This window comes from Tachypleus tridentatus, chromosome 1, assembly GCF_004210375.1.
Source record: "Tachypleus tridentatus isolate NWPU-2018 chromosome 1, ASM421037v1, whole genome shotgun sequence".
Classification (NCBI taxonomy): Eukaryota; Metazoa; Arthropoda; class Merostomata; order Xiphosura; family Limulidae; genus Tachypleus; species Tachypleus tridentatus.
Genome location: NC_134825.1, coordinates 11,417,722 through 11,444,966, shown reverse-complemented (window position 1 = coordinate 11,444,966; position 27,245 = coordinate 11,417,722). Strand labels below are relative to the sequence as shown.

Sequence of the window (27,245 nt, the reverse complement as noted above, 5' to 3'; positions counted from 1 at the left end):
TACTGCTGTTGTGTAGTTCTAAAACTAAGGTAAGCTCTTGCTTTCATATTGATTTGACAGAATTATTAACACATACGAAATACAAAGATTATTCTAAATCCATAACAAAACTGAAGCAATCGAAGTTATCTGCTTCTTAGATAACTACTCATAGTCCGACCTTGAGGTTGCGCAACTCAGGCTAGCATGGTAACACCCCTTCGTATTCATATATTTTGTAAGAAGGTGAAATCTAGATTCCCGCCAAAAATAAAACCGTACTACGCCCTTTGGGATCGTGGGCGCGTTATAAGAATGACGGTCAATTTCTAATATTTGATTACAACACGAGTTAGCGGTGGGTGTTGTTGAAGTTTTTTTTACTTTATCAAATAAAAAAAAATTGCAATTTAAATTAACTGGTTAAACGGAAGGCAAACAGGCGTCCATTGCAGCTGACTTCTTCTTTGCACCGAGAGGTGGTGTGATATTACTTATATTTGACGTCAATGTGCTTTCGGATTCTGCTTTAGTCACGTAACGCATTTTGTAACGTTAGCTTTCTCATTAGTTGGTATTGTAACATCAGTGTTAATGCATTACGTTTTGTTTCTGTTGGCATGTTTTAGTCCTATAGGTTATCTGCGTTCTGTCCTCCACAGGGAATCGAATCCCAGATTTTAGCATTGTAAATCTGTAAACTCACATCTGATTTACTGGGTGAAACATATATTAAATGTACCAGTTTTACACAACACGTTTAACGTGTAGGATATATTTTTACTGTGAGATTTTAAAGATTGTTTAAATCGAAAGTGAGTTTCATTCTTAAACTAGGAAGCACCAAACACTTAACAGAACAATAACATATTTCATTAACTTGTGTTTTAGCAGTTAAAGTTTCCTTGGCAGAACAATACCATATTTTTATATGTAAAAACGGCTCGTTTGGGTTGAGAAAATATTTTACATAGAAGAGCGAACAACGTTTCGACCTTCTTCGGTCATCGTCAGGTTCACAAAGAAAGAGGTAACTGACCGGAAGCTGACCACATGTTTGAAAGGGGTTGTGTAACTGTGTGTCGAAATGTAGAGGGCGGTATTAGATGTTTGAATATATAATTTTATTTATATTAATATAGGTATAAAGGCGTTCCTTTATATTGGTTTATTTTGGGTTTAAGTTGTTGTATAAGTAAGGCTTCTTTAATTTTGCGTTTGTTTATGTTTGTTTCTTTATTTAGTATTTGAGTGTTTTATATGGTTATGTTGTGTTTATTTGACCTTGCAGTGTTCGAAAACGTGTGAAGGTGACTTTTTGTGTTCTTTGAATCTGGTTTCCATTTTTCTACTTGTTTCTCCAATATAGATGTCGTGGCAGTTATCACATTGTATTTTATAAATAATGTTGGTGTGGTGTTTGTCAGTGTAGTTTTTACATAGTATAGACCTCAGTTTTGTGCCGGGTTTTGAATAAATTTGGTATTAACTGAATGTCATATTTTGTTACTAATTTTGCCAAATGTTGGTTATTTGTTTGCTGATGTCAGAATGTATGGTATACAGCAGTATATGGTTTCGTAGTTTTTTGATTCGTGAGCTGTATTTACTTTTTTAGTTGGTTGATTTTGCTTTCTGTCTAGGTGTGTGCGTATAATGTTTCTACGGTTTGTGGAGGAAACTTATTGATGTTGATGAAGTATTGTTTTATTTTGTCTAATTCATCGTTAATTTTATCTGGTGAGCATAGTTTTATGGCTGTGTTTATTTGGTTTCTTAGTATGTTCAGTTTTGTTTTGTTTCATGTGCTGAGTCCCAAGGAATGTATATAGTCCAGTATGGGTGATTTTTCGGCGGATTTCTGTTTTCAATTGTGTGTCAGTTCTTGTAATTTTGAGGTTAAGAAATGATATTTGATTGCTTTCTCCTGTTCACATGTGAAGTTAATGTTGGGATGTATAGAGTTAATGTGATTGAAAAATTAAGTATGTGTTCTGTAGATTTGGATCCCGCAACCGTGTCATCTACATATCTGTACCAGTATAGTGGTGGATGTAATGCTGTGTTAATTGCTTGTGTTTCAACTTGTGTCATAAAAAATATTGGCTAGAACTGGTGATACTGGCTGCCCATGCTTAGCCATTTGTTTGTATGTAGTTTTGGTTGTTGAACATGAAGTTTGTCTTATCGTGGTGAATTCTATGAGGGTTGCTAACTGGTTACTGGGAATTTCTATAGTTGGGTTAGGGTCTCGGATATAGAGTTCTAAGGCTATCTTGCAGGCTTCAGTGGTTGGAACTTCTGTAAAGAGGGATATAACATCGAAACTGGCCATGTTCAACAACCAAAACTACATACAAACAAATGGCCTAAGCATGGGCAACCCAGTATCACCAGTTCTAGCCAATATTTTTATGACACAAGTTGAAACACAAGCAATTAACACAGCATTACATCCACCACTATACTGGTACAGATATGTAGATGACACGGTTGCGGGTTTCAAATCTACAGAACACATACTTAATTTTTTCAATCACATTAACTCTATACATTCCAACATTAACTTCACATGTGAACAGGAAGAAAGCAATCAAATATCATTTCTTAACCTCAAAATTACAAGAACTGACACACAATTCAAAACAGAAATCCACCGAAAAATCACCCATACTGGACTATACATTCCTTGGGTCTCAGCACATGAAACAAAACAAAACTCAACATACTAAGAAACCAAATAAACACAGCCATAAAACTATACTCACGAGATAAAATTAACGATGAATAAGACAAAATAAAACAATACTTCATCAACATCAATAAGTTTCCTCCACAAACCGTAGAAAACATTATACGCACACACCTAGACAGAAAGCAAAATCAACCAACTAAAGTAAATACAGCTCACGAATCAAAAAACCACGAAACCACATACTGCTGTATACCATACATTCCTGACATCAGCAAACAAATAACCAACATTTGGCAAAAATTAGTAATAAAATATGACATTCCAGTTAATACCAAATTTATTCAAAAACCCGGCACAAAACTGAGGTCTATACTATGTAAAACTACACTGACAAACACCACACCAACATTATTTATAAAATACAATGTGATAACTGCCACGACTTCTATATTGGAGAAACAAGTAGAAAATGGAAACCAGATTCAAAGAACATAAAAAGTCACCTTCACACGTTTTCGAACACTGCAAGTCAAATAAACACAACATAACCATAGAAAACACTCAAATACTAAATAAAGAAACAAACATAAACAAACGCAAAATTAAAGAAGCCTTACTTATACAACAACTTAAACCCAAAATAAACCAATATAAAGGAACGCCTTTATACCTATATTAATATAATAAAATAAATAAAATTATATATTCAAACATCTAATACCGCCCTCTACATTTCGACACACAGTTACACAACCCCTTTCAAACATGTGGTCAGCTTCCGGTCAGTTACCTCTTTCTTTGTGAACCTGACGATGACCGAAGAAGGTCGAAACGTTGTTCGCTCTTCTATGTAAAATATTTTCTCAACCCAAACGAGCCGTTTTTGCATATAAATTTCTCAACAAGTGGGTTTCTCGACATCACTGAATACCATATTTTATCAACTTGTTAAGTTGACGATAACAAACATTAGTATCAGCTGTGAATGTTTCCTGGGATTAATGTTTTCATCTACTTTCGAACTTTCCACGGCAAAATAATAACAAAAATTAGTCTAAAACTTGCCAAAGAAAACATAGTTCAATATTGTTTAAAGTGACCTGCGACAGTTCAAAGTTTCCTTCATAAGCTGTAATATCGTTAATCAGTTTATAAAATTATTACTCCAGAACCAGCACAAGAGATTAAATCTATTTTTAAGTAGGGAATCCCTTTATACTAAGTTTATTTACTATAGTTCACAGAACTGTTGTTAACCATGGACCCTGCATCTTAATAAAATAATTTTATTCTGAGAATTTTATTTAGCTTCTAGTTCCTAATTTAAGGGTTTGTGTCCCCGTAGCACCAAACATGCTCGCCCTTTCAGCCGTGGGAACGTTATAATGTCACGGTCAATCCCACTATTCGTTGGTAAAAGAGTAGCCCAAGTGTTGGCAGTGGATGGTGAAGACTTAGCTGCCTTCCCTTTAGTCTTACACTGCAAAATTAAAGACGGCTAGCGCAGATAGCCCTCGTGTAGCTTTGCGCGAAATTCAAAAACAAACAAACATTAATTTAAAATCTAGGAACATCTGATTCCGGATCCATTTTGGATCTACACTAGAGATAATTTTTCTTTATTTGAAGACTATTCATTTAGTCTTAGGGTACTTATATATATCATATCCTGATGATGCCAATATTTGAACATTGACCAACCATTTCATGAGGATCTTCTCCACTTATTTGACAAATATGATAAATATATATATAAAATCCTACAATCTGTTTATATACCACCACAATATAAAAGCTATTCCTCGGTAAGCACTATCGTTTAAAGTTGAATCTGACTGTAAATTTAAAATTATCTAGATCTACCAATTAGAGTGACGTAATTATTTTCTACACCAATCACTAGTTAACACTCATTTTGAATAATGTATACATTTTGATCAACTTGGCTATGAAAAGCTGTTATTTTTATTTGCTATTAAACACAAAGCTACTACAAATGACTATCTGTGCTCTGCCTACCATAGGTATCTAAATCCGATTAATTGCAGAATAAGTCCGCAGACACACCGTTGTTCCACTGAGGGAGGGGTCTAAGAAAGACTAATGCGTTATTGTGGAAGAGATTCAGAAAAGGACCACTAGGATAATTTCAAGACATTGAAAACTTAATATGTAGTTCCTTTACACTTTGTATGTTACGTCTACATTAAGTAGAGGTTCTGTGATCATTAATTTCGCCCACATATTGAAGTTCACAATCAATACTGACAGCTAACAAAATAAACAGCAAAGTTCTGCTGTGCAAGTTTCGAAGAGGGAATCAAGCTGACAGTGATGTAGCTAGTGAACACGTCATGATGTTTGTTACAAGCAAAACAGTTTCATGATCGTGATTACTCCTTTAATCTTTGAATCGTTGATGTCAAGTAGACCAGGAAAGTTATTTAAGTATAAAGTTCACTGTCAGAAGAGTCATGTTACTAGCGTCAGACTTTGATTTACCTTATCAGTATGACTACTGGGGTCCACTAACATGTATTGTCAGACCTAGATTTACTATTACCAATCTGAGTATTGGAGTTCACTAACATTTATTGCCAGGCTCTGAGCTGCCATTACTAATGCGGGAACTGAAGGTCTCTAACAATGTACCGGAAAGAACTGCACTGATCTGGTTTAGCCGGAAGTTATCAGAGTCAGCATTAATGAAAAATAATTGCTTACTCATGGTGTAAAAGTAGAAAACAAAACGTAGAACTTCGGAATGAATTATCCAAATCGTGTGGAACATAGTTCTTCTCTTACCTTTCGATCTGTTGTGTATAACATCGTAAAAGAAGCAACTCAACCTAGGGCGACAGATACTTAGGGCTCCGGTGTGCAGCCTTAATTTCTGCCTAAGTCGCCACGTAAGTTATCATCAGGTCTCAGATCATTATTTGCTAATTAACAAATATCTTTGATCCAGACTTCGGGTAAATCCACAAATTAGTATTGACTGAAATGACTCAGAGAACATTCAAATAAAAAAAGTCGACTTAAGTTTTTGTAAAATACTAGCCTGTATTGGTTATTTATCAAGAGGACAATTTATTTATTTTCATAAAATTAAATCTGTGTATCTTGTATTTGTTTTTACTGGCTTGACGTATATAAAGGTATAAAATTAGTTTATAACTATCTGATAAGTAAAGGCTAAAACGATAACTAAGTTGTGCAAAAACTGATATGAAATTTTATATAAATAACTAGAAATCATAACATTAAAAGGCTGTAAAGGAATTTAATAACACATCAGTTGGAATTTTAGACAGCTTTACTTATTTCGGCCATATTTTACATCGCTACTACCATGAGAATGGCCCGGCATGACCAAGCATGTTAAGGCGTGCGACTCGTAATCTGAGGGTCGCGGGTTCGCATCCCCGTCGCGCCGAACATGCTCGCCCTCCCAGCCGTGGGGGCGTTATAATGTTACGGTCAATCCCACTATTCGTTGGTAAAAGAGTAGCCCAAGAGTTGGCGGTGGGAGGTGATGACTAGCTGGCTTCCCTCTAGTCTTATACTGCTAAATTAGGGACGGCTAGCACAGATAGCCCTCGAGTAGCTTTGTGCGAAATTCAAAAACAAAACAAACAAATCATGAGAATACTAACAAGTCGTGCGTTGTGTTTTTTTCTTATAACAAAGCCACATCAGGCTATCTGCTGAGTCCACCGATGGAATCGAACCCCTGATATTAGCGTTGTAAATTCGTAGACTTAGCACTGTACCAACGGGGGACGAATACTAACCCCCATACTAACATTTTGGCTGAGAATTAGAAAACTGAGACCGGAAGTAAACAGTTGTTTTGAGTGAGAAATACAGGATACGTGAGGTTCATATCGAATTTGGTAACGTGATCAATTGAAAGACAATTGATACAGGAAGCGAACCTATAATATACACAATGTATGAATGTTTTAAAATCAGATAACAGGCGTTCAGGGCGTGTTCGGATGCGAATCCGAGAGTTTGTGATGATAGTCAAGTATAATTATTCAATCCGATGACATTACGTCAAGAACTGGTGGTTAGTGATATCGGTTCAGTGTCTTCCTTCTAGTTTGTTAGTTGATAGATAGGAATAGCTATATCCAGATAGCGCTTGTGTCGCCTTAAACGAAATAAAAATGTAACAACAAAGAACCGTTTAAACGACTATATGGGAGAGATGAAAACAAGAAAAGACAAACACATTTAGGTAAGGTTACTGAGTGTTGAAAGATTACATTCGAGAACATAACAATTCAAGTGAATCATAAACAGCTGAAATATTATTTGGGAATAAATATAACGAATCTAGATACTGCTTTGTAAAGGGTTCATTTTACTTCTGGCTCTAGTCTGAAACAAAAACACTAAATTTCTTGTTAATAGGACTTTTTTTTTACAATATGCATGAAATTAATGAAATGATATGTTATGATAAAGGTGTCGTTTATGTTGCAAGATATGAGAAAGTGGCTGACTCTGTTCGTATATGTTGTAAGATATGAGAAGGTAGATGACTATGTTCGTTTATGGGTAGCCTGAACTTCCTCTCTGTTGCACCCTGTAGCTTCCTGTACACTTCTAGCCTTTGCATACGTAAACAACGTTATTCAAAAAAAGGTTTAGCAAACAGTCTTGACGAATTGACATAAAGCAAACAGATTGTTAACAATACCAGTTAACATCTCTCTAGACAGTTTACGTGTAGCATAAATAATTCAATAACGTATTTATAAACACACGATGATAAACGTGGAAATAAGCTTTCTGGCGGCTCATAGGTTCTACAATGTTATTTGTAATGTATCTCTCATATATGTTCTGGGTATTAGAACAACTATTTTGAGAGCGTTATTTTCAAATATTCCAATAAGGAGTTAAGAGTACCAGTGATGAGATGTCTGTCTTAATTGTCTTAATGTTGTAAATTATCAATTACGTATATTTATTGAGAGTTCTGTTTATACGTGAGTTCAGTTCAAATTTCTGTAGGCGTATAATATAAATCACGAGTTCTTTGTGTAACATAAGTGTACTTAAGCAAAGTATGCTTGAAAACACAAATATAACAAAGTATTATGAAAAGTATCGTAGGCTGTTATCAAACTCGGATCTCATTTTTCTTGAAACTTTGAGGAACTGATTATGACAAAATTTGTAGTTTTAGAAAAGTAAAATCAAAAACGTTTTTGGCGATTTTTATTTTAAAATAACACTTGCTTTAATTGTTCAAATAACACTTGTATGCAAACTAATTAATTCATAGAAATTATATCAAATATTGACTTTGTTATTAAGCACAAAGCTCTCCAATGGACTCTCTATATTTTCCCTATTAGGGATATCGAAACTCGATTTATCAGTATTATAAACTCGCACTCACCCTTGAGTAAAGGTGGAGATTTGTTTTTTTAATTTCGCGCAAAGCTACACGAGGGCTATCTGTGCTAGCCGTCCCTAATTTAGCAGTGTAAGACCAGGGGGAAGACAACTAGTCATCACCCCTCATCACCAACTCTTGAGCTACTCTTTTACCAACGAATAGTGGGATTGACCGTTACATTATAACGCCCCCACGGCTGAAAGGGCGAGCATATCTGGTGCGACGGGGATTCGAACTCGCGACCCTCAGATTACGAGTCGAACACCTTAACCCACCTGGCCATGCCGAGGCCAAGGGGGAGAACTAGATATTTTATCTGATGATAACTTTCAACTTACTTTAGCACTGTATCTCACGGTGGTTTATTTTGTCGGTGATATATATACATAACTCTTTGTTCTCTCAGTGATAAGTTTGAGAGTTGATAAAGATACAATTCGTAGTTCGATTTTCGACGGTAAACACAGTGCAAACACTCATTGCATAGTCTTGTGTTTAATACCAAGCAATCAATCGCGTACGTACACTCTCGTGGGTAGGCAGAATAGAAAGCTTTTCGACAGTACCCTTAAACTGCCACAACATTGTCTAAAGTTTTGTCAAAAACAATCATTTTAGGTCCGTTTTTTAAATTACAAAGATAGTTGTGATTTTTTTGTAGTGTAAAACTAATTTTATAAAAAGAAGTGTCTTTCATACTGCATATAAATATTAAATAAACAACTATGTATGATGCTAGTTTCGATGGTTATTTTTTATTGAAATAAAATAGCTCAGCGATTACAATAATAATGTCAATGACATGTCACCATGAAAGGTGACAATATGTTTATCTGAGAACTCTTTGGTTTTTTTTAGAACCTGAAATACTGAAATTATTTAAAAAGTACAAATTACATATGCTAAAAGTATAAATTGTTAGTCGACTGTAGTTTAGTATAGTCCAGGTCCTTGCATCAGTTCTTCTACTTCCTGTTTTTCTTATGCTTTACATATGTAGTCTGGGTATTCACAGTATTCTGAAAAAAAATATCTTACTGTAATTCAACGTATGTTCACTAGAAACTGATTTTATTAAATGCTCAGAATCAGGGGCGTAGATCCTGGGGGGATACATCCCCCTTCATTTTATGTGGGGGTATGGTGCATACAATCATCCCCTCCTATAGTTTGGTCTGTTGAATTGTTTTATTGCATCACAGGCCTACAAATTGTGTGTTTGTTCTTGTGATTCTCGTGTTCTTACCAATCGAATTACATAATTAGGCCTAGATGTAGGCTTTTTCAGTAGCCGAAATGTACATCTTTAATATAGGCGTGCTTTTAAGCTTTTCGATCTAAGCGATAGTTCGTAAGTATTAGTCAGTAGGCCTAAGTATACATGCGAGTATCGTAGCAACAAGATTACTCTGTAACTGCATGTTTACAGCTTTCAGGTTCACGTAATCAGATATTACCAATTTGCAAATTGGAGAGTCCACATAAGTGGTTGCAAAAATCATCCCCCCATCGGGTGTAAAAAAAATCTACGCCTCTGCTTAGAATCCAAAAATTGAAATACTAGTTTTGAAATCGTCGACACACACACACATATCAGTATAGTTATAGTATATTATAGAGCTAATGTTTTAAATTGTTAATTTCGTTGGATATTTTGCTAGTATCTTAAATATCTAAATATATGACAAAAGAGCAATTTATAAAGATAAACTAATAAAAAACATACTGTTTCCACTTTCACAAGGGCAGAAGTAGGCGTAGCTATCGAACTTGATCTGGCCAGTGGAACATCGCTCGTGTTTTAGCGCCATCTTCTGGCAGGTTCGTGTGCCAGTTCGACTGTCAGCCAAGCAACATTTGCTCTTGCATTGACTGCTGTACTGACACATGGTACCAATGTCCCTGTAGTCATTCTGGAAAGACATACGTATAATCAGTCTGCTTCGACAGTAAGATTGATACAATTACAGTAAATATTTAAAAATACAAAATTGTTTATTCGAGTTTGTTTTTTCATCGCGACGACATCTCTAGCTGAGCGTGAAATGTAAATAAGGACAATAAATATTTGAAATATGAAATTGTTACATATTATTTGAATCCAGTCCAAAATTAAATCAGGATAACGATATTAACTTCTGCTAATAATTTGATTTATGGTGCTGATTAATTAAGTTTTTCATTTAATTTGTGTTTTAGATCTCTTGATAAAGGTACTATCTTTATGATATGCATATAGAATATTGTGTAAGAATTGTTATCCGATGTGTACCTAATTTCGATCATCGTGTATAACACTGTTTTTCACTTCTGCGAGAACTTTCCAAAATTTCAAGTTGGAAACGTGTTAGTATCTCAAATAAACGTAATCCAAAACCAGCATTAATTAACTTGGTGAGGTAATAGCGCACAAACGCTATGTGGCTCGTGACGCCATCAACAAAAATGTAAAATGCGGCACAAGACACAACCAACAAAAGAATATGAAAGTCATTGAAGAAATCTGAACCAACTGATGCGGTTGATATGACACAATATGCAAATTATCACATTACAAAAAGTTAAGAGATACAATTATAATGTTTAATTAATACAATAATTAATGCAGTATATCGTTCAATATTTATAAGAATCCTACAATATTTTATCACCGATACGTAATTGTTATATATTCTTTATTCTAGACCGAAAATATTTAATTTTATACATGTATGATATTAAGTATTCAATATATAAAAATTAAAATACCTGAGTTACCTTCGCGCTTAATATTATCTTACAATTACCAAAAGAGAACAACTACAAATTAACACTGGTAATTTGTACAACCAATTAAATATACTTTTCGAACTTTAGCACTTATAGAGGCTAGATGGTATCGTTTCATCAGTTGGGTAGTTACGCTGTTAACAGTAGTTTTTAGCCGTTAATCTCACGAGGTTCGGCTATCTCGGGATATTTAGGTCAATCCTAAATATATGTATATACTAAGTTAATATAGTAAAACATTTTATATGATAGGATTCAGTGCCTGTGTGAGCCTGACGTAACTAACTCCTTACCGATGGTATCAAACGAATCTTCTCAGCCTCAGAAGTTGCACAAGAGTAAAACTGTCCACCCGACCCCCTCAGGAAATCCGGGTATTTCCTGAAAACTCTTTTAACGAGGATTTCCCGAAAGTGAACCCCAAATTTGGCATATATTTACATCAAATAATCTATGTAAGTAGGCCTACTAATTATCATTTGTAACTTGGTTAATAACAATTAAACTTGCAAAATAGCGACAATGATAATTATACTAAAAAAGTGCAAAATAGTTATTCAGGTATTAAACATAGATTATAATAGTTTGTTGATGTGAGCCATAGGCCTATGGATTCCTCAGGTGTTTAATAACAGTTATAATGATAAAAAATACTAAGTTTAGATGAATTAAACCTTCTAAATAATACTGTTGATAACATTACAGATGGAACACATAATTACTACATGTTAACTTTAAGTACTGTAAGTTTTTTTTCGTTTCTTCTTAATATATTTCTATGTTAAAGTAAAACTGAAAATATGTATACGTTTGTTTTGCTCAACGAGTGAACTACTGTTGTAGACTTAACAAATGAGAAACTGTTGTAAACTTAACAAGTGAATCACTGTTGTAGATTTAACACGTGAAACATTGTTACAGACTTAACAAATAAAACACCTGCAGAATTAACTAGTGAAATGCTGTTATGATTTTAACAAATGAAAGTCTCTGTTTTAGACTTAACAGGTGAAACAGTCTGATGCAGATAGCTTAACAAGTGAAAAATTCTGTTATACGTTAAACAAGTGTAAGTTATTATTGTACTTATTAGTTTAAGTTTAACAAATGTAACTTATTATTGTATTTTTAACAAGTGGAATTTGCTACTGAAGACTCCAGGTTTAACAAGTGGAACTTACAACCGTAACTTTAAAAGTGTCATTTACTAGTGTTCGTTTAACAAATGGCACTAAAAAATCTCGAAATAGCACGAGACGTTTCTGTCAGGTAATGAAACATACATCAACAAACATGAATGAGTTTTAAAATAATTTTAGTGTCAAACAATTACGAGTAGACATTACAACTATGACTTTTTTTAGCAAATGAAATTCTTTTCTTGGCTTAACAAATGAAAGACTGTTGTTTGTTCAACAGGTGAAACACTTCTAGTTTCAACAGTTGATAAGCATTTAATATCTTAACTTACGCTTATACACTAAAGCTAAAGCAAGCTGTGCATGCAAGTACAGTGTTTAAAAAGTATAGAATAGAACACTAACATAAAAATCGCACATGAATAGGTTTCCATGGTGATTGGTAGATTGTTGACTTTACCCATTCGGCCACAGTGTGTTTTACAGGAACGCCTTTAGGGACTACATTTTTTAGGTCACACATAATCGTGTGCTAGAGAAAGGTGATGAGCTACACCTCATTCCGTTCGCATATTGTTATGCACAGCCTAAAAACTGGCAAGAATACAGGTCAGTAGAGCATTGTCCTTTTAGAAACCCTCATCAGGAACCTATAGAACACTAGGCTTACTTGTATTAAACAATGACTGATTTTTATTGTCTATGTCCCAGTCCTTGAATAAAGTAATGTTGAATATTTTAGCAATTTATCCTCCAAAATGTGACTTCAATTTAAGAAAACGAACGAATAAACAATTTCTTCTTAATTTTTAGTTAATTAATCAGTTTTCAGGCTCGTTAGAAAAGCTTATAAAATCAAAAGTAAACTAGTGTGTTTTACATTGTACAATATTAAGTTATAAAAATTTGCATGAACATGAACGTGTGAGTGTTCATCTTTTTCATAAACTAATACTGATGTAAAATATGTTTAGTATGGCGTATGTTTTTCTTGACTCGAGCATAATAATCTTTAGTATAATTACTTAGGATCAAAACAAATGGTTTGAGTTTTTCCTAAAGAGAAGTAAATATATCTCAAATGGTTTGGTTTTGGTTGTTATTAGGCCCCAAACTACACAGTTGACTCACCGCCATCGTAAGCCTTCAGACTTACTGCTTAGCTACTATGGAGCACCAGTAATGGTTACTTTTAGGCTAATTTAATGGGTCATAGTATACACATGTAATATTTTTCATTATTGCAACTCGAACTTGTACAAGAGAATATTCGTCATAAAAATGTAAAATAATGAGCACTTTCTTCAGTTTAGTCTACATATAAAGTGCTTGCATTTGTTGTGATAAGTTACCAGTAGATTTGCTGCATTTTTCATTACAGAATCGACTTACAGGAGTGGAATAAAAGAAGCGTTTCTTCTTGAAAATGATATTAATTTGTTATATATTTTATTACATAACAGAAGAACATGTAAACTGTATGTTTTTATAAAGTACTTTATAAGAGATTTATTCAAATACGATCTCAGATTCTACTGTTAACACTGGCTTTAATAAACACCTGAACTTTTCATGGTTTTAGTTATATATCCTCATAAAAAGTGTTGTGTACCTGCTGTAGTTTTTAGATCTTATTATTATAATTAGTCTAGAGAATAATCAAACAAATTTCTCAGCAATTGTGGAGTTGTTAAAAGATATCTTAAAAATAAGAGAATTGATGTTATAGAATAGCCAGGTCAATTACCTGATATTAATCCACTTGAAAATTATGAGATGAGTTAAATCGATTAACAAAAGATGACAAGGTAAACAAACACAGAAGATGAACTATTTGAAGTATTCTAAAAAAGATGTTAGTCAATCATTCAGAAATATCTGTGTAAACTCACTGAAAGCGTGTCACATGTGAAGCAGTACCGAAATCTGAAGGAATCATAACTAAATATTACTTTATGATAGTGGTTTGTGTTATTTAGAGTTTCATTATTAAGTCAGATTGTTGCAGAAAAACTTGTTTGATCATTTTGTTAGCTTATTATAGTAAGAAGCCACAACAGGTGCACAACACTTGTTATGAGAAAATGTAACTAAAATCATAAACATTTCAAGTAGTTACAAAAGCCAGTGTTAAAATTAGTATTTTATTTAATTATCAATTAAATAAATAAAGTATGTACTCACTAGGTAAGGAAAATCTTCAATTGGTTTTTGGACGAGAGACTGGTCGACTTTATAGCACGAGACATTAAATACAAGAAGAACGACACATGCAGTCGCTAGAAATTCGATCTTTGAAATATTCATTATTCTCTGCTCTTCAATGCTGCAAATGAAATTGGTGAGATCTCCGTAAACTATTGGGCTAATATAATGGTTGTTGCTCCACCCACCGCCTTCAGTATTCCGAGAAACTCTATAGCCTCTTGGAGTTTTAGGTGTAACTTTGACAACTATTTACCATATACCATTTTATCTCATCGCATACCTAGTATAAAAGAAAACAACAAATAAGCTCTATCACTATCCATTTACAAGTCTAAGCTGCAGTTCCGGTCACGTGAGGAGGAATATGAATCACGTCATATCCAGATTTGTTCAGGTGGGCGCATAAAGTATCAACTATTTTACAGTTAGGTGGTTCCGGAATTCTATATTTTTAGGTTACTCCTTCCTTTAAAACACGGGGTGTTGCTACATGTGGGACAAACGTGCCATAACATAATTACAATAATTATATATTACTTTTCACTAGCTGTGGATATTACCACTGTCCTCCTTACCACTGTCCTCTTTAAACTAACTGTATTTCCATGAACATGTTGGGAAATAATGACGTTTTTGTGTTTCGAGAAAACAAATCTGTTATGACAGTCTCTGGCGAATTAGATTTACAAATCTGTTATGACAGTCTCTGGCGAATTAGATTTACAAATCTGTTATGACAGTCTCTGGCGAATTAGATTTACAAATCTGTTATGACAGTCTCTGGCGAATTAGATTTACAAACCTGTTATGACAGTCTCTGGCGAATTAGATTTACAAATCTCTTATGACAGTCTCTGGCGAATTAGATTTACAAATCTCTTATGACAGTCTCTGGCGAATTAGATTTACAAATCTCTTATGACAGTCTCTGGCGAATTAGATTTACAAATCTCTTATGACAGTCTCTGGCGAATTAGATTTACAAATCTCTTATGACAGTCTCTGGCGAATTTGATTTTACATTTTTTTTCACAAGAATTCTTCATTTCTATTACTTCCGGTTTCTATACATAAAATATTAAAATATGATAAGAACAAGTGTGTCAGAATGGAAAAAAAAAACACTGAAAAATTTATCATTTTCAAACACAGAAACGCAAACCAAGTAGACTTACACTACTTACATTCAGCAAGTATGTTACACTTACACTACCTAAAGTCAGCAACTATGCAATACTTGTACTAATTAGATACAGAAACTATGCTACACTTGTACTAATTAGATACAGAAACTATGCAATACTTGTACTAATTAGATGCAGGATGTATACTATACTACCTATGTTTTATCAAAATATGCTGTGAATTCATTAAACGTGTTTCATTGTATGACTAAGAAGTGTGACTCATCTGTCACAAAAATATTGCTTCATGTGTGACTTTGACCCAGTAAAAGCATTCTTGTCACTGTCAACACTCTGTCATTGCCAGGTGGTTAGGGTGCTCGACTCGTAATCTGAAATTGAAAACAAACAAATGCTATCAATGATGACTTGTCTAGTCCTGCTGTGAATAGAATACTTCTCATTGAATGTTCGTTATACTGTCTGAACACTGAGGCGCCATGGTACAGCTACAGTCAGTATATTAAAGTTTGTTTATCTGCATACTGGCCGATGTACAGGTTTCTGACCATTTGTAGACTGAGACGCCATGGTGCAACTGTGACCAATCTCGTAAGGCCTGTTTGTCACTATCTGTACATTTAGAACACCCTAGATCAGCTGGAGACATCTGATTAATTCAGTTTTGAGCATATTTCATACGACTACAGCTAATATGAATTGACAAATATACTGTGGTCATGTTCTTGTGTTATTCATGATGGTCTATTTTGTTCAGGTGTATGACCAACCTTATAGTTCCTTATAAATGCTGACAAGGCCCGTTTTAGTCAATTTCAACCCCCTACTGTAAGTGTCCAGCTTCCGTTCATCGGACGGTTTATTCAAGTGGTTTTAGACAGTTTGGACCATTTTAGGCTGAACAATCCATTTCAAAGTGACAAATTAGAGAAAATAAAGAAGTCAATGGATATTTCGTATCAGCTAATTGGTCAAGCAGTTGCATTTCAGTACACTTGACTGATAGTTGGATACCTGATTTGCGTAAAAATAAACATAGTAATCACTGACATTATTTGATAACACTGGTTTTGCTTCATCGTAGCTATAACTTAATAATTTTTAAATGTACGTTAAACGTTTTGTGCAGAACACTTTTGTTATATGCAGACACTTCCTTTCCATTTAGGCCAGTTTTTATGCGTGGTTATCGTGAGAGACTTTGGATCCAATGGGCCATGATTCATATTCTGTTGAAGAGAAGTGTACTTTGTACTGTGGGGTCGTGTATATTACAAGAGTAATGACCAAAGCTGAGTTTAGTATAACATTAGTTACAGAGACAGCTATCTGAGTTTAGTATCACATTAGTTACAGAGACAGCTATCTGAGTTTAGTATCACATTAGTTACAGAGACGGCTATCTGAGTTTAGTATCACATTAGTTACAGAGACAGCTATCTGAGTTTAGTATAACATTAGTTACAGAGGCAGCTATCTGAGTTTAGTATCACATTAGTTACAGAGGCAGCTATCTGAGTTTAGTATCACATTAGTTACAGAGACAGCTATCTGAGTTTAGTATCACATTAGTTACAGAGGCAGCTGAGTTTAGTATAACATTAGTTACAGAGGAAGCTAGCTGAGTTTAGTATCACATTAGTTACAGAGGCAGCTGAGTTTAGTATAACATTAGTTACAGAGGCAGCTATCTGAGTTTAGTATAACATTAGTTACAGAGGAAGCTAGCTGAGTTTAGTATCACATTAGTTACAGAGACAGCTATCTGAGTTTAGTATAACATTAGTTACAGAGACAGCAATCTGAGTTTAGTATAACATTAGTTACAGAGGCAGCTATCTGAGTTTAGTATCACATTAATTACAGAGGCAGCTATCTGAGTTTAGTATCACATTAGTTACAGAGGCAGCTATCTGAGTTTAGTATCACATTAGTTACAGAGACAGCTATCTGAGTTTAGTATCACATTAGTTACAGAGGCAGCTGAGTTTAGTATAACATTAGTTACAGAGGCAGCTATCTGAGTTTAGTATCACATTATTTACAGAGGCAGCTGTCTGAGTTTAGTATCACATTAGTTACAGAGGCAGCTATCTGAGATTAGTATCACATTAGTTACAGAGACAGCTATCTGAGTTTAGTATAACATTAGTTACAGAGACAGCTATCTGAGTTTAGTATAACATTAGTTACAGAGACAGCTATCTGAGTTTAGTATCACATTAATTACAGAGGCAGCTATCTGAGTTTAGTATAACATTAGTTACAGAGGCAGCTATCTGAGTTTAGTATAACATTAGTTACAGAGGCAGCTATCTGATTTTAGTATCACATTAGTTACAGAGGCAGCTATCTGAGTTTAGTATCACATTAGTTACAGAGGCAGCTATCTGAGTTTAGTATCACATTAGTTACAGAGACAGCTATCTGAGTTTAGTATCACATTAGTTACAGAGGCAGCTGAGTTTAGTATAACATTAGTTACAGAGGCAGCTATCTGAGTTTAGTATCACATTAGTTACAGAGGCAGCTGAGTTTAGTATAACATTAGTTACAGAGGCAGCTATCTGAGTTTAGTATAACATTAGTTACAGAGACAGCTATCTGAGTTTAGTATCACATTAGTTACAGAGGCAGCTATCTGAGTTTAGTATAACATTAGTTACAGAGGCAGCTATCTGAGTTTAGCATCTTATTAGTTACACAGTTGACGGAGGCAGCTATCTGAGTGTAGCATCACATTAGTTACACAGTTGACGGAGGCAGCTATCTGAGTTTAGCATCACATTAGTTCCACAGTTGGTGGAGGCAGCTATCTGAGTTTAGTATCACATTAGTTACACAGTTGGTGGAGGCAGCTATCTGAGATTAGTATCACATTAGTTCCACAGTTGGCGGAGGCAGCTATCTGAGTTTAGTATCACATTAGTTACAGCTATCTGAGTTTTCTGGAGAAATGAAATAAAAGAAAGTGAGAGTATGAATATTATTAGATCAACAGTTTATAATCTGTCTCGAGCAGTTAAGTTCTGAAAGTCGTTCAGAGTAATCAGCACCACAACTGTTTGACTATCTTATGATGAGTGAAAGGCTGTGGTCTAAACTTTTAAATTAATTCTTCCAGATTGGGGTTTTCCTTACTTAAATATAGTTTTTGACTCACGTAATCTAAGCGTTATGAGATACGTCACTAGGAAGTGTACATGGAATGCAAATATCATTGACTGAGAATCCATATAATAGACATATCTAGTATGACATTGCAAAATCTAAGTTTGTATTTGTAATCTGAACGGTGCCTCATGCAACGCATAGGCTAAAATGTACTAACCAAAAATGCTTATAATAATATAATATAATATAATATAATATAATATAATATAATATAATATAATATAATATAATATAATATAATATAATATAATATAATATAATATAATATAATATCACATAACATAACATAACATAACATAACATAACATAACATAACATAACATAACATAACATAACATAATATAATATAATATAATATAATATATAATTAAGTAAAGAGTAATCTGTGGAAACAGCTGCTTAATGTGAAGCTACTTTCAATCAATAACGAAACTGACTGTTACAATTATTGCACCTCCGCATATAAAAGCGTGGAATGTGTTCAGGAGGATACCACGAGCTCAAACCTTGAATCTTTAGATCTACAACCTAGATTTCAAGCACCAAAGTTTTGAAATTCTAAAACAAATAAAGGACGTAGGGAGTTTTATTACATTTGAAACTACTAAGTTAAAAATATTCTCATATTGAATCAAAAACAAGAAACAAAAATGTATAGAAAGTATTTATTAACGTCAATTAACAAGTTTCATGAAGCCAGAAGAAATTATAATAATTGTACCCCCAATATATATATACATGTATATATAATTGGGGAGCAAAAATTAGAAATTAATTTTAAAATATTTTTATGACTTTATAAAAAAATACAAGTGTTAAGGAAATTCATACCAAAATAAAGACAGAAATTCATGAGTTTTAATAATAATTTTTGTTTGCGAATTGTTTGAGATTAGTTAATGTTGTCGTGTACACCAGATCGAACTGAACTCTTCTATTGGTATTTACACAATAGTATTATTTGTATTACAAACATGATATGAGCACCACATAACTGAGGTTCCTCACGTTATTAATATAAATTTGTTTGGGTTTTTCAACATTATGAAAAGTCTATATTCTCTTCATACAATAACTGCAATGCAAAATATATGAAAGAAGGAATAAAATATTAATAAAACACGTTTCAGTAAAACGATCAAACAATAATAGGACACTACATTACGATAATATATCGGATGCGACATAATCATTTCTCACAATACAGCAAAACAATTAGAAAGACATGTTGCTATATCATAAGCTAAAAATATTGGACATCTTTAAATAAGATTGTTTTTTTTTTTTAATTTCGCGCAAAGATACTCGAGGGCTATCTGTACTAGCCGTCCCTAATTTAGCAGTGTAAGACTAGAGGGAAGGCACCTAGTCATCACCACCCACCGCCAACTCTTGGGCTACTCTTTTACCAACGAATAGTGGGATTGACCGTCACATTATAACGCCCCCACGGCTGAAAGGGCGAGCATGTTTGGCGCGACGGGAATACGAACTCGCGACCCTCAGATTACAAGTCGAACGCCTTAACCAACCTGGCCATGCCGCGCCATCTTTCAACAAGATCTCACAGAACAGTGAAAGAACAAGAAAGACATGTTGCTATATCATAAGATGAAATACTAGATATCTCATACAATATCAGCCAATGAGAAAAACTGAACGCTACATTATCAAACAACTGATATTCAGTCGTTAAAAATAGTGAAACAATCACAGGAAAAACAAAACACAAGAAGACTTATCGCTACATAGTTAGCTAATGTATAGTGAAACAATCACAAAGACTTCTTACAGGCTATAGTAACAGATGTCTCACTAATCAGGTTTTAAATATTGAGAAAATCAAAAAAGTTTTGTTGGTACATAATAAACTGAGTTATCAGACAGTTTTCACAGACCAACGAAACAATAACATAAACTGCCTAATACATAATATACTAAAACAATAACATAAACTGGCTGATACATAATATACTAAAACATTTGATTTTCCTCAGTCAATTCTCAAAGACTACTGAAACAATTAGAAAGACTTGTTGTTACGTGATAAGCTAAAGAAACGGATGTCTCTCACACTAGTGAAACAGTCAGAAATACTTGTTACGTGATAAGCTAAAGTAATGTATGTCTCACACACTAGTGAAACAGTCAGAAATACTTGTTACGTGATAAGCTAAAGTAATGTATGTCTCACACACTAGTGAAACAGTCAGAAATACTTGTTATGTGATAAGCTAAAGTAACGTATGTCTCACACACTAGTGAAACAGTCAGAAATACTTGTTGTTATGTGACAAGCTAAAGTAATATATGTCTTACACACTAGTGAAACAGTTAGGAATACTTGTTGTTACGTGATAAGCTAAAGTAATGTATGTCTCACACACTAGTGAAACAGTTAGGAATACTTGTTGTTACGTGATAAGCTAAAGTAATGTATGTCTCACACACTAGTGAAACAGTTAGGAATACTTGTTGTTATGTGACAAGCTAAAGTAATGTATGTCTCACACACTAGTGAAATAGTCAGAAATACTTGTTGTTATGTGACAAGCTAAAGTAATGTATGTCTCACACACTAGTGAAACAGTCAGGAATACTTGTTGTTATGTGATAAGCTAAAGTAATGTATGGCTCACACACTAGTGAAACAGTCAGAAATACTTGTTGTTACGTGATAAGCTAAAGTAATGTATGTCTCACACACTAGTGAAACAGTCAGAAATACTTGTTGTTACGTGATAAGCTAAAGTAATGTATGTCTCACACACTAGTGAAACAGTCAGAAATACTTGTTGTTATGTGACAAGCTAAAGCAATGTATGTCTCACACACCAGTGAAACAGTTAGGAATACTTGTTGTTATGTGACAAGCTAAAGTAATGTATGTCTCACACACTAGTGAAACAGTTAGGAATACTTGTTGTTATGTGATAAGCTAAAGTGATGTATGTCTTACACACTAGTGAAACAGTCAGAAATACTTGTTGTTACGTGATAAGCTAAAGTAATATATGTCTCACACACTAGTGAAACAGTTAGGAATACTTGTTGTTATGTGACAAGCTAAAGTAATGTATGTCTCACACACTAGTGAAACAGTTAGGAATACTTGTTGTTATGTGATAAGCTAAAGTAATGTATGTCTCACACACTAGTGAAACAGTCAGAAATACTTGTTGTTATGTGACAAGCTAAAGTAATGTATGTCTCACACACTAGTGAAATAGTCAGAAATACTTGTTGTTATGTGATAAGCTAAAGTAATGTATGTCTCACACACTAGTGAAACAGTCAGAAATACTTGTTACGTGATAAGCTAAAGTAATGTATGTCTCACACACTAGTGAAACAGTCAGAAATACTTGTTGTTACGTGATAAGCTAAAGTAATGTATGTCTCACACACTAGTGAAACAGTCAGAAATACTTGTTATGTGATAAGCTAAAGTAACGTATGTCTCACACACTAGTGAAACAGTCAGAAATACTTGTTGTTACGTGATAAGCTAAAGTAATGTATGTCTTACACACTAGTGAAACAGTTAGGAATACTTGTTACGTGATAAGCTAAAGTAATGTATGTCTCGCACACTAGTGAAACAGTTAGGAATACTTGTTGTTATGTGACAAGCTAAAGTAATATATGTCTTACACACTAGTGAAACAGTTAGGAATACTTGTTGTTACGTGATAAGCTAAAGTAATGTATGTCTCACACACTAGTGAAACAGTTAGGAATACTTGTTGTTATGTGATAAGCTAAAAGTAATGTATGTCTTACACACTAGTGAAACAGTTAGGAATACTTGTTGTTACGTGATAAGCTAAAGTAATGTATGTCTCACACACTAGTGAAACAGTTAGGAATACTTGTTGTTATGTGATAAGCTAAAGTAATGTATGTCTTACACACTAGTGAAACAGTCAGAAATACTTGTTGTTACGTGATAAGCTAAAGTAATGTATGTCTCACACACTAGTGAAACAGTTAGGAATACTTGTTGTTATGTGACAAGCTAAAGTAATGTATGTCTCACACACTAGTGAAACAGTTAGGAATACTTGTTGTTATGTGATAAGCTAAAGTAATGTATGTCTCACACACCAGTGAAATAGTCAGAAATAATTTGTTGTTATGTGACAAGCTAAAGTAATGTATGTCTCACACACTAGTGAAACAGTCAGGAATACTTGTTGTTATGTGATAAGCTAAAGTAATGTATGGCTCACACACTAGTGAAACAGTCAGAAATACTTGTTGTTACGTGATAAGCTAAAGTAATGTATGTCTCACACACTAGTGAAACAGTCAGAAATAACTTGTTGTTACGTGATAAGCTAAAGTAATGTATGTCTTACACACCAGTGAAACAGTCAGAAATACTTGTTGTTATGTGACAAGCTAAAGTAATGTATGTCTCACACACCAGTGAAACAGTTAGGAATACTTGTTGTTATGTGATAAGCTAAAGTAATGTATGTCCTCACACACTAGTGAAACAGTTAGGAATACTTGTTGTTATGTGACAAGCTAAAGTAATGTATGTCTCACACACTAGTGAAACAGTTAGGAATACTTGTTGTTATGTGATAAGCTAAAGTGATGTATGTCTTACACACTAGTGAAACAGTCAGAAATACTTGTTGTTACGTGATAAGCTAAAGTAATATATGTCTCACACACTAGTGAAACAGTTAGGAATACTTGTTGTTATGTGACAAGCTAAAGTAATGTATGTCTCACACACTAGTGAAACAGTTAGGAATACTTGTTGTTATGTGATAAGCCAAAGTAATGTATGTCTTACACACTAGTGAAATAGTCAGAAATACTTGTTGTTATGTGATAAGCTAAAGTAATGTATGTCTCACACACTAGTGAAACAGTTAGGAATACTTGTTCTCACGTGATAAATTAAAGTAACGGATGTCTTACACACTAGTGAAACAGTCAGAAATACTTGTTGTTACGTGATAAGCTAAAGTAATGTATGTCTCGCACACTAGTGAAACAGTCAGAAATACTTGTTGTTATGTGACAAGCTAAAGTAATATATGTCTTACACACTAGTGAAACAGTTAGGAATACTTGTTGTTACGTGATAAGCTAAAGTAATGTATGTCTTACACACTAGTGAAACAGTCAGAAATACTTGTTGTTATGTGACAAGCTAAAGTAATGTATGTCTCACACACTAGTGAAACAGTTAGGAATACTTGTTGTTATGTGATAAGCTAAAGTAATGTATGTCTCACACACTAGTGAAACAGTTAGGAATACTTGTTCTCACGTGATAAATTAAAGTAACGGATGTCTTACACACTAGTGAAACAGTCAGAAATACTTGTTGTTACGTGATAAGCTAAAGTAATGTATGTCTCACACACCAGTGAAACAGTTAGGAATACTTGTTGTTATGTGATAAGCTAAAGTAATGGATGTCTTACACACTAGTGAAACAGTTAGGAATACTTGTTCTTACGTGATAAATTAAAGTAACGGATGTCTCACACACTAGTGAAACAGTCAGAAATACTTGTTGTTACGTGATAAGCTAAAGTAATGGATGTCTTACACACTAGTGAAACAGTCAGAAATACTTGTTGTTACGTGATAAGCTAAAGTAATGTATGTCTCACACACCAGTGAAACAATCAGGAAGGCTTGTTGTTACGTGATAAGCTAAAGTAATGGATGTCTTACACACTAGTGAAACAGTTAGGAATACTTGTTGTTATGTGATAAGCTAAAGTAACGGATGTCTCACACACCAGTGAAACAATCAGGAAGGCTTGTTGTTACGTGATAAGCTAAAGTAATGTATGTCTCACACACTAGTGAAACAGTCAGAAATACTTGTTGTTACGTGATAAGCTAAAGTAAGGATGTCTCACACACTAGTGAAATAATTAGAAGGAATTTTTGCTACGTGATAAGCTAAACTAACAGATGTCTCACAGACGAGTGAAACAATCAGGAAAAAAAAACAACTGATATCTAACTGATGAACAAAATTATCAAACAATTCATTAACATTTCTTGCCAACTATCGAAACAGTATAAAATACTTGTTGCTACATGTCACCGAAGTCATTTCTCACAGAGTAGTGAAACTATCAGAGAGACACGTACTGCATGACAAGCTAATATATCAAATGTATCACAACCAGTTATCACAAAAATAATAAAGTGATCATTTCTTGTTATTTGAAAATATAAATTACTGATTGTGTCACGACCAGTTCTATGAAATAACAAATTAGTCACGTGTAGAAAATGTCCTGTCGTTTTTAAAGATAACAAAAAGCGTAAAATAGCAACTATAATAAGCCTAGACTAAAATACAAATAATATACACTAATAGTACGGTCCGGTGTATATTGTATGTCTGTGTAAATATTTCATTGGTGTTGGATGGCTGTTAACCAAAGCTGATACAGTAGTTCATTAGGTGCATAGGGGGAGGATCATACAAATTTTGAGTTTCTTACGAGTGTTTTTGTGTTTGTTTTTTATCACTACTTAACCCCTATTGATTGAACTTCACCAAATTTGGCATGAAGCCTCGTGAAGTCCATGTGAAAATAAATGCAAGCTTGCAGTTTTACATTTTGTGTTTTGCAGTTTTTATGGGCGTTTTGAGGAAGCAGCTTTTCATATCCTTAGATATTTTCATACCCTAAGATACACTTTCATTGATCATGAATTTAAATAACTTCCGTCCAGGGCACGAGTACTTCACCAGGTCAATAACAATATTACTATCTATACTATAGACTTTATGGTACAATATTGTTGCCCAAACCACAATTCTTATATTGGCACAATAATGTATTTATAGTGTTTTTTTTTTAATTGTGTTTTTAAGTGAAATATGTGACTTGGAAATATTAATTTTCGACAATTTCTTGTCACGTGATGGCTCTGTGTTATATTTCTTACAACCTAGCCCGGCATGATCAGGTGGTTAAGGCACTCGACTCACAATTTGAGGGTCACGGGTTCGAATCCCCGTCACACTAAACATGCTTGCCCTTTCAGCCGCGTGGGCATCATAAAGTGACAGTCAATGCCAGTATTCGTTGGTAAACGAGTAGCCCAAGAGTTGGCGGTGGGTGGTGATGACTAGCTGCCTTTCCTCTAGTCTATCACTGCTAAATTAGGAACGAATAGCGCAGATAACCCTCGTGTAGATTTACACAAAAACAAACAAACTTCTCTCAGCTATAGAGACGCTGTGCTGACGTTGTTAGCACGAGTTAGCGTTCATAGCAAGAAACAAAGAGATACAAGTAAACATAAATAGATACATATGATGAACATCGCTGTCAAGTTGCTGTAAATGTCTCCATGATATATACTCTGTATAACATTATTTTGTTACTAAACATTATCCAGCATGAGTTTTATTTCTATTTTATTCAAAACTAGGCAAAAACTTAATATATCATTAAAGGGAAAAACTATCAGTCTTATCATGTAGGAATAGTGCAGTAATTAACAAAACGTTACTCACTTAATGTTTCATACACTTGTGTTTTGGTTGCTTATCATGTAGTTTACTACAGCCTTCACTACACGCGATCAACAAAGTTTTTCGTACAATTCGGTAAGATAGGCACACATATTTAAGATGGAAAAGACAAAACGAAACGAAATGCAAGCATTAGACAAGAAGATACACTACTATTTAAATTATACATTTAATCAGCTCTTAATAATTAAACCATTTGGCTAAAATTCGTAAAACGAATGCTAATGTTATAAGAACAGGAGTGTATAATTTGTGCATGTGTTTACACGGGTTTCAAATATGTACTCAACTATTAAGAGCCCTCTATCAATTTTTATCATGTGTTTTACCAACGACAGTTTCTTTGTTGCCATTATAAAATCCAGTTCTTCCTGAAATGTTGCCAAGTGACAGTGATTTCTACATATTGTTGGCCTAAGGGAAAGATCTGTGAGTTGCTAGGTGCCCCTAGTAAATGTTAATTACAAAACACCGAGTTAAGGAATTATTATTTTCCTTGAACTAGATTTGAATTTTTAATCGTGAAAAGAAACTTAAAAGAACCTTAGGATGCCAAAATAAGTTACAACTCGAGAGTTAGAACTTCGAAAACTAACTTCGAGTTTGGAACATTTATGAAGTGATAAAACTTCAATAAAGACGGAACTGTATTGAAACAAACAAGTTCCCCATAAATATGACCGTTGTAAACCAATTTGGCCTGGCATAGTTTAGTGATTAGGGTGCTCGACTCGCAATCTGCACGTTACAGGTTCGTATACCACCACCAACAATTCTCGCTCTTTTAGGCGTGGGGCATTATAATATATCAATCAATCCAACTATTCGTTGTTAAAGAGTATCCCAAGAGTTGACGGTCAGTGGGGTAGACTTATTGCTTGCCCTCTCGTGTTTCACTTTTAAATTAGGAACATATATTCAAAACAGCTCTCGGATAGCTTCGCGTGAAATTCAACAAAAACAAAACAATAGAAACATTTCTGCTGTAAATATCCTTACATATCTAGAATTATTAAACATTACTCTCACCTCACTGGCCTGACGATGTTAGGTATGAGCATCGAATTATATTTTATTTGTAGACGGCGGATTAACAAACAGTTTTGGAACTGGCGGCGGGTTTCGTCTTATAACTGCAAGATCACGTGAAAAGTGTGCACTTTAGTGTTAGAGATTCAAC

General features: G+C 34.1%; 1 protein-coding gene across 1 annotated transcript; it reads right to left on the bottom strand.

Annotated features, from left to right (window-relative positions):
* Window positions 1–8,832: 8,832 nt before the first annotated feature.
* Window positions 8,833–27,221, bottom strand: LOC143240622 (U-scoloptoxin(18)-Er1a-like). The gene is made up of 4 exons (XM_076483400.1): window positions 27,095–27,221; window positions 14,186–14,489; window positions 9,820–10,006; window positions 8,833–9,112 (listed from the first exon to the last, which is right to left on the bottom strand). Exons 2-4 carry the CDS (start codon window positions 14,306–14,308, stop codon window positions 9,075–9,077), a joined length of 348 nt encoding a protein of 115 aa, XP_076339515.1. The 5' UTR covers window positions 14,309–14,489; window positions 27,095–27,221; the 3' UTR covers window positions 8,833–9,074.
* Between the last annotated feature and the right edge of the window lie 24 nt (window positions 27,222–27,245).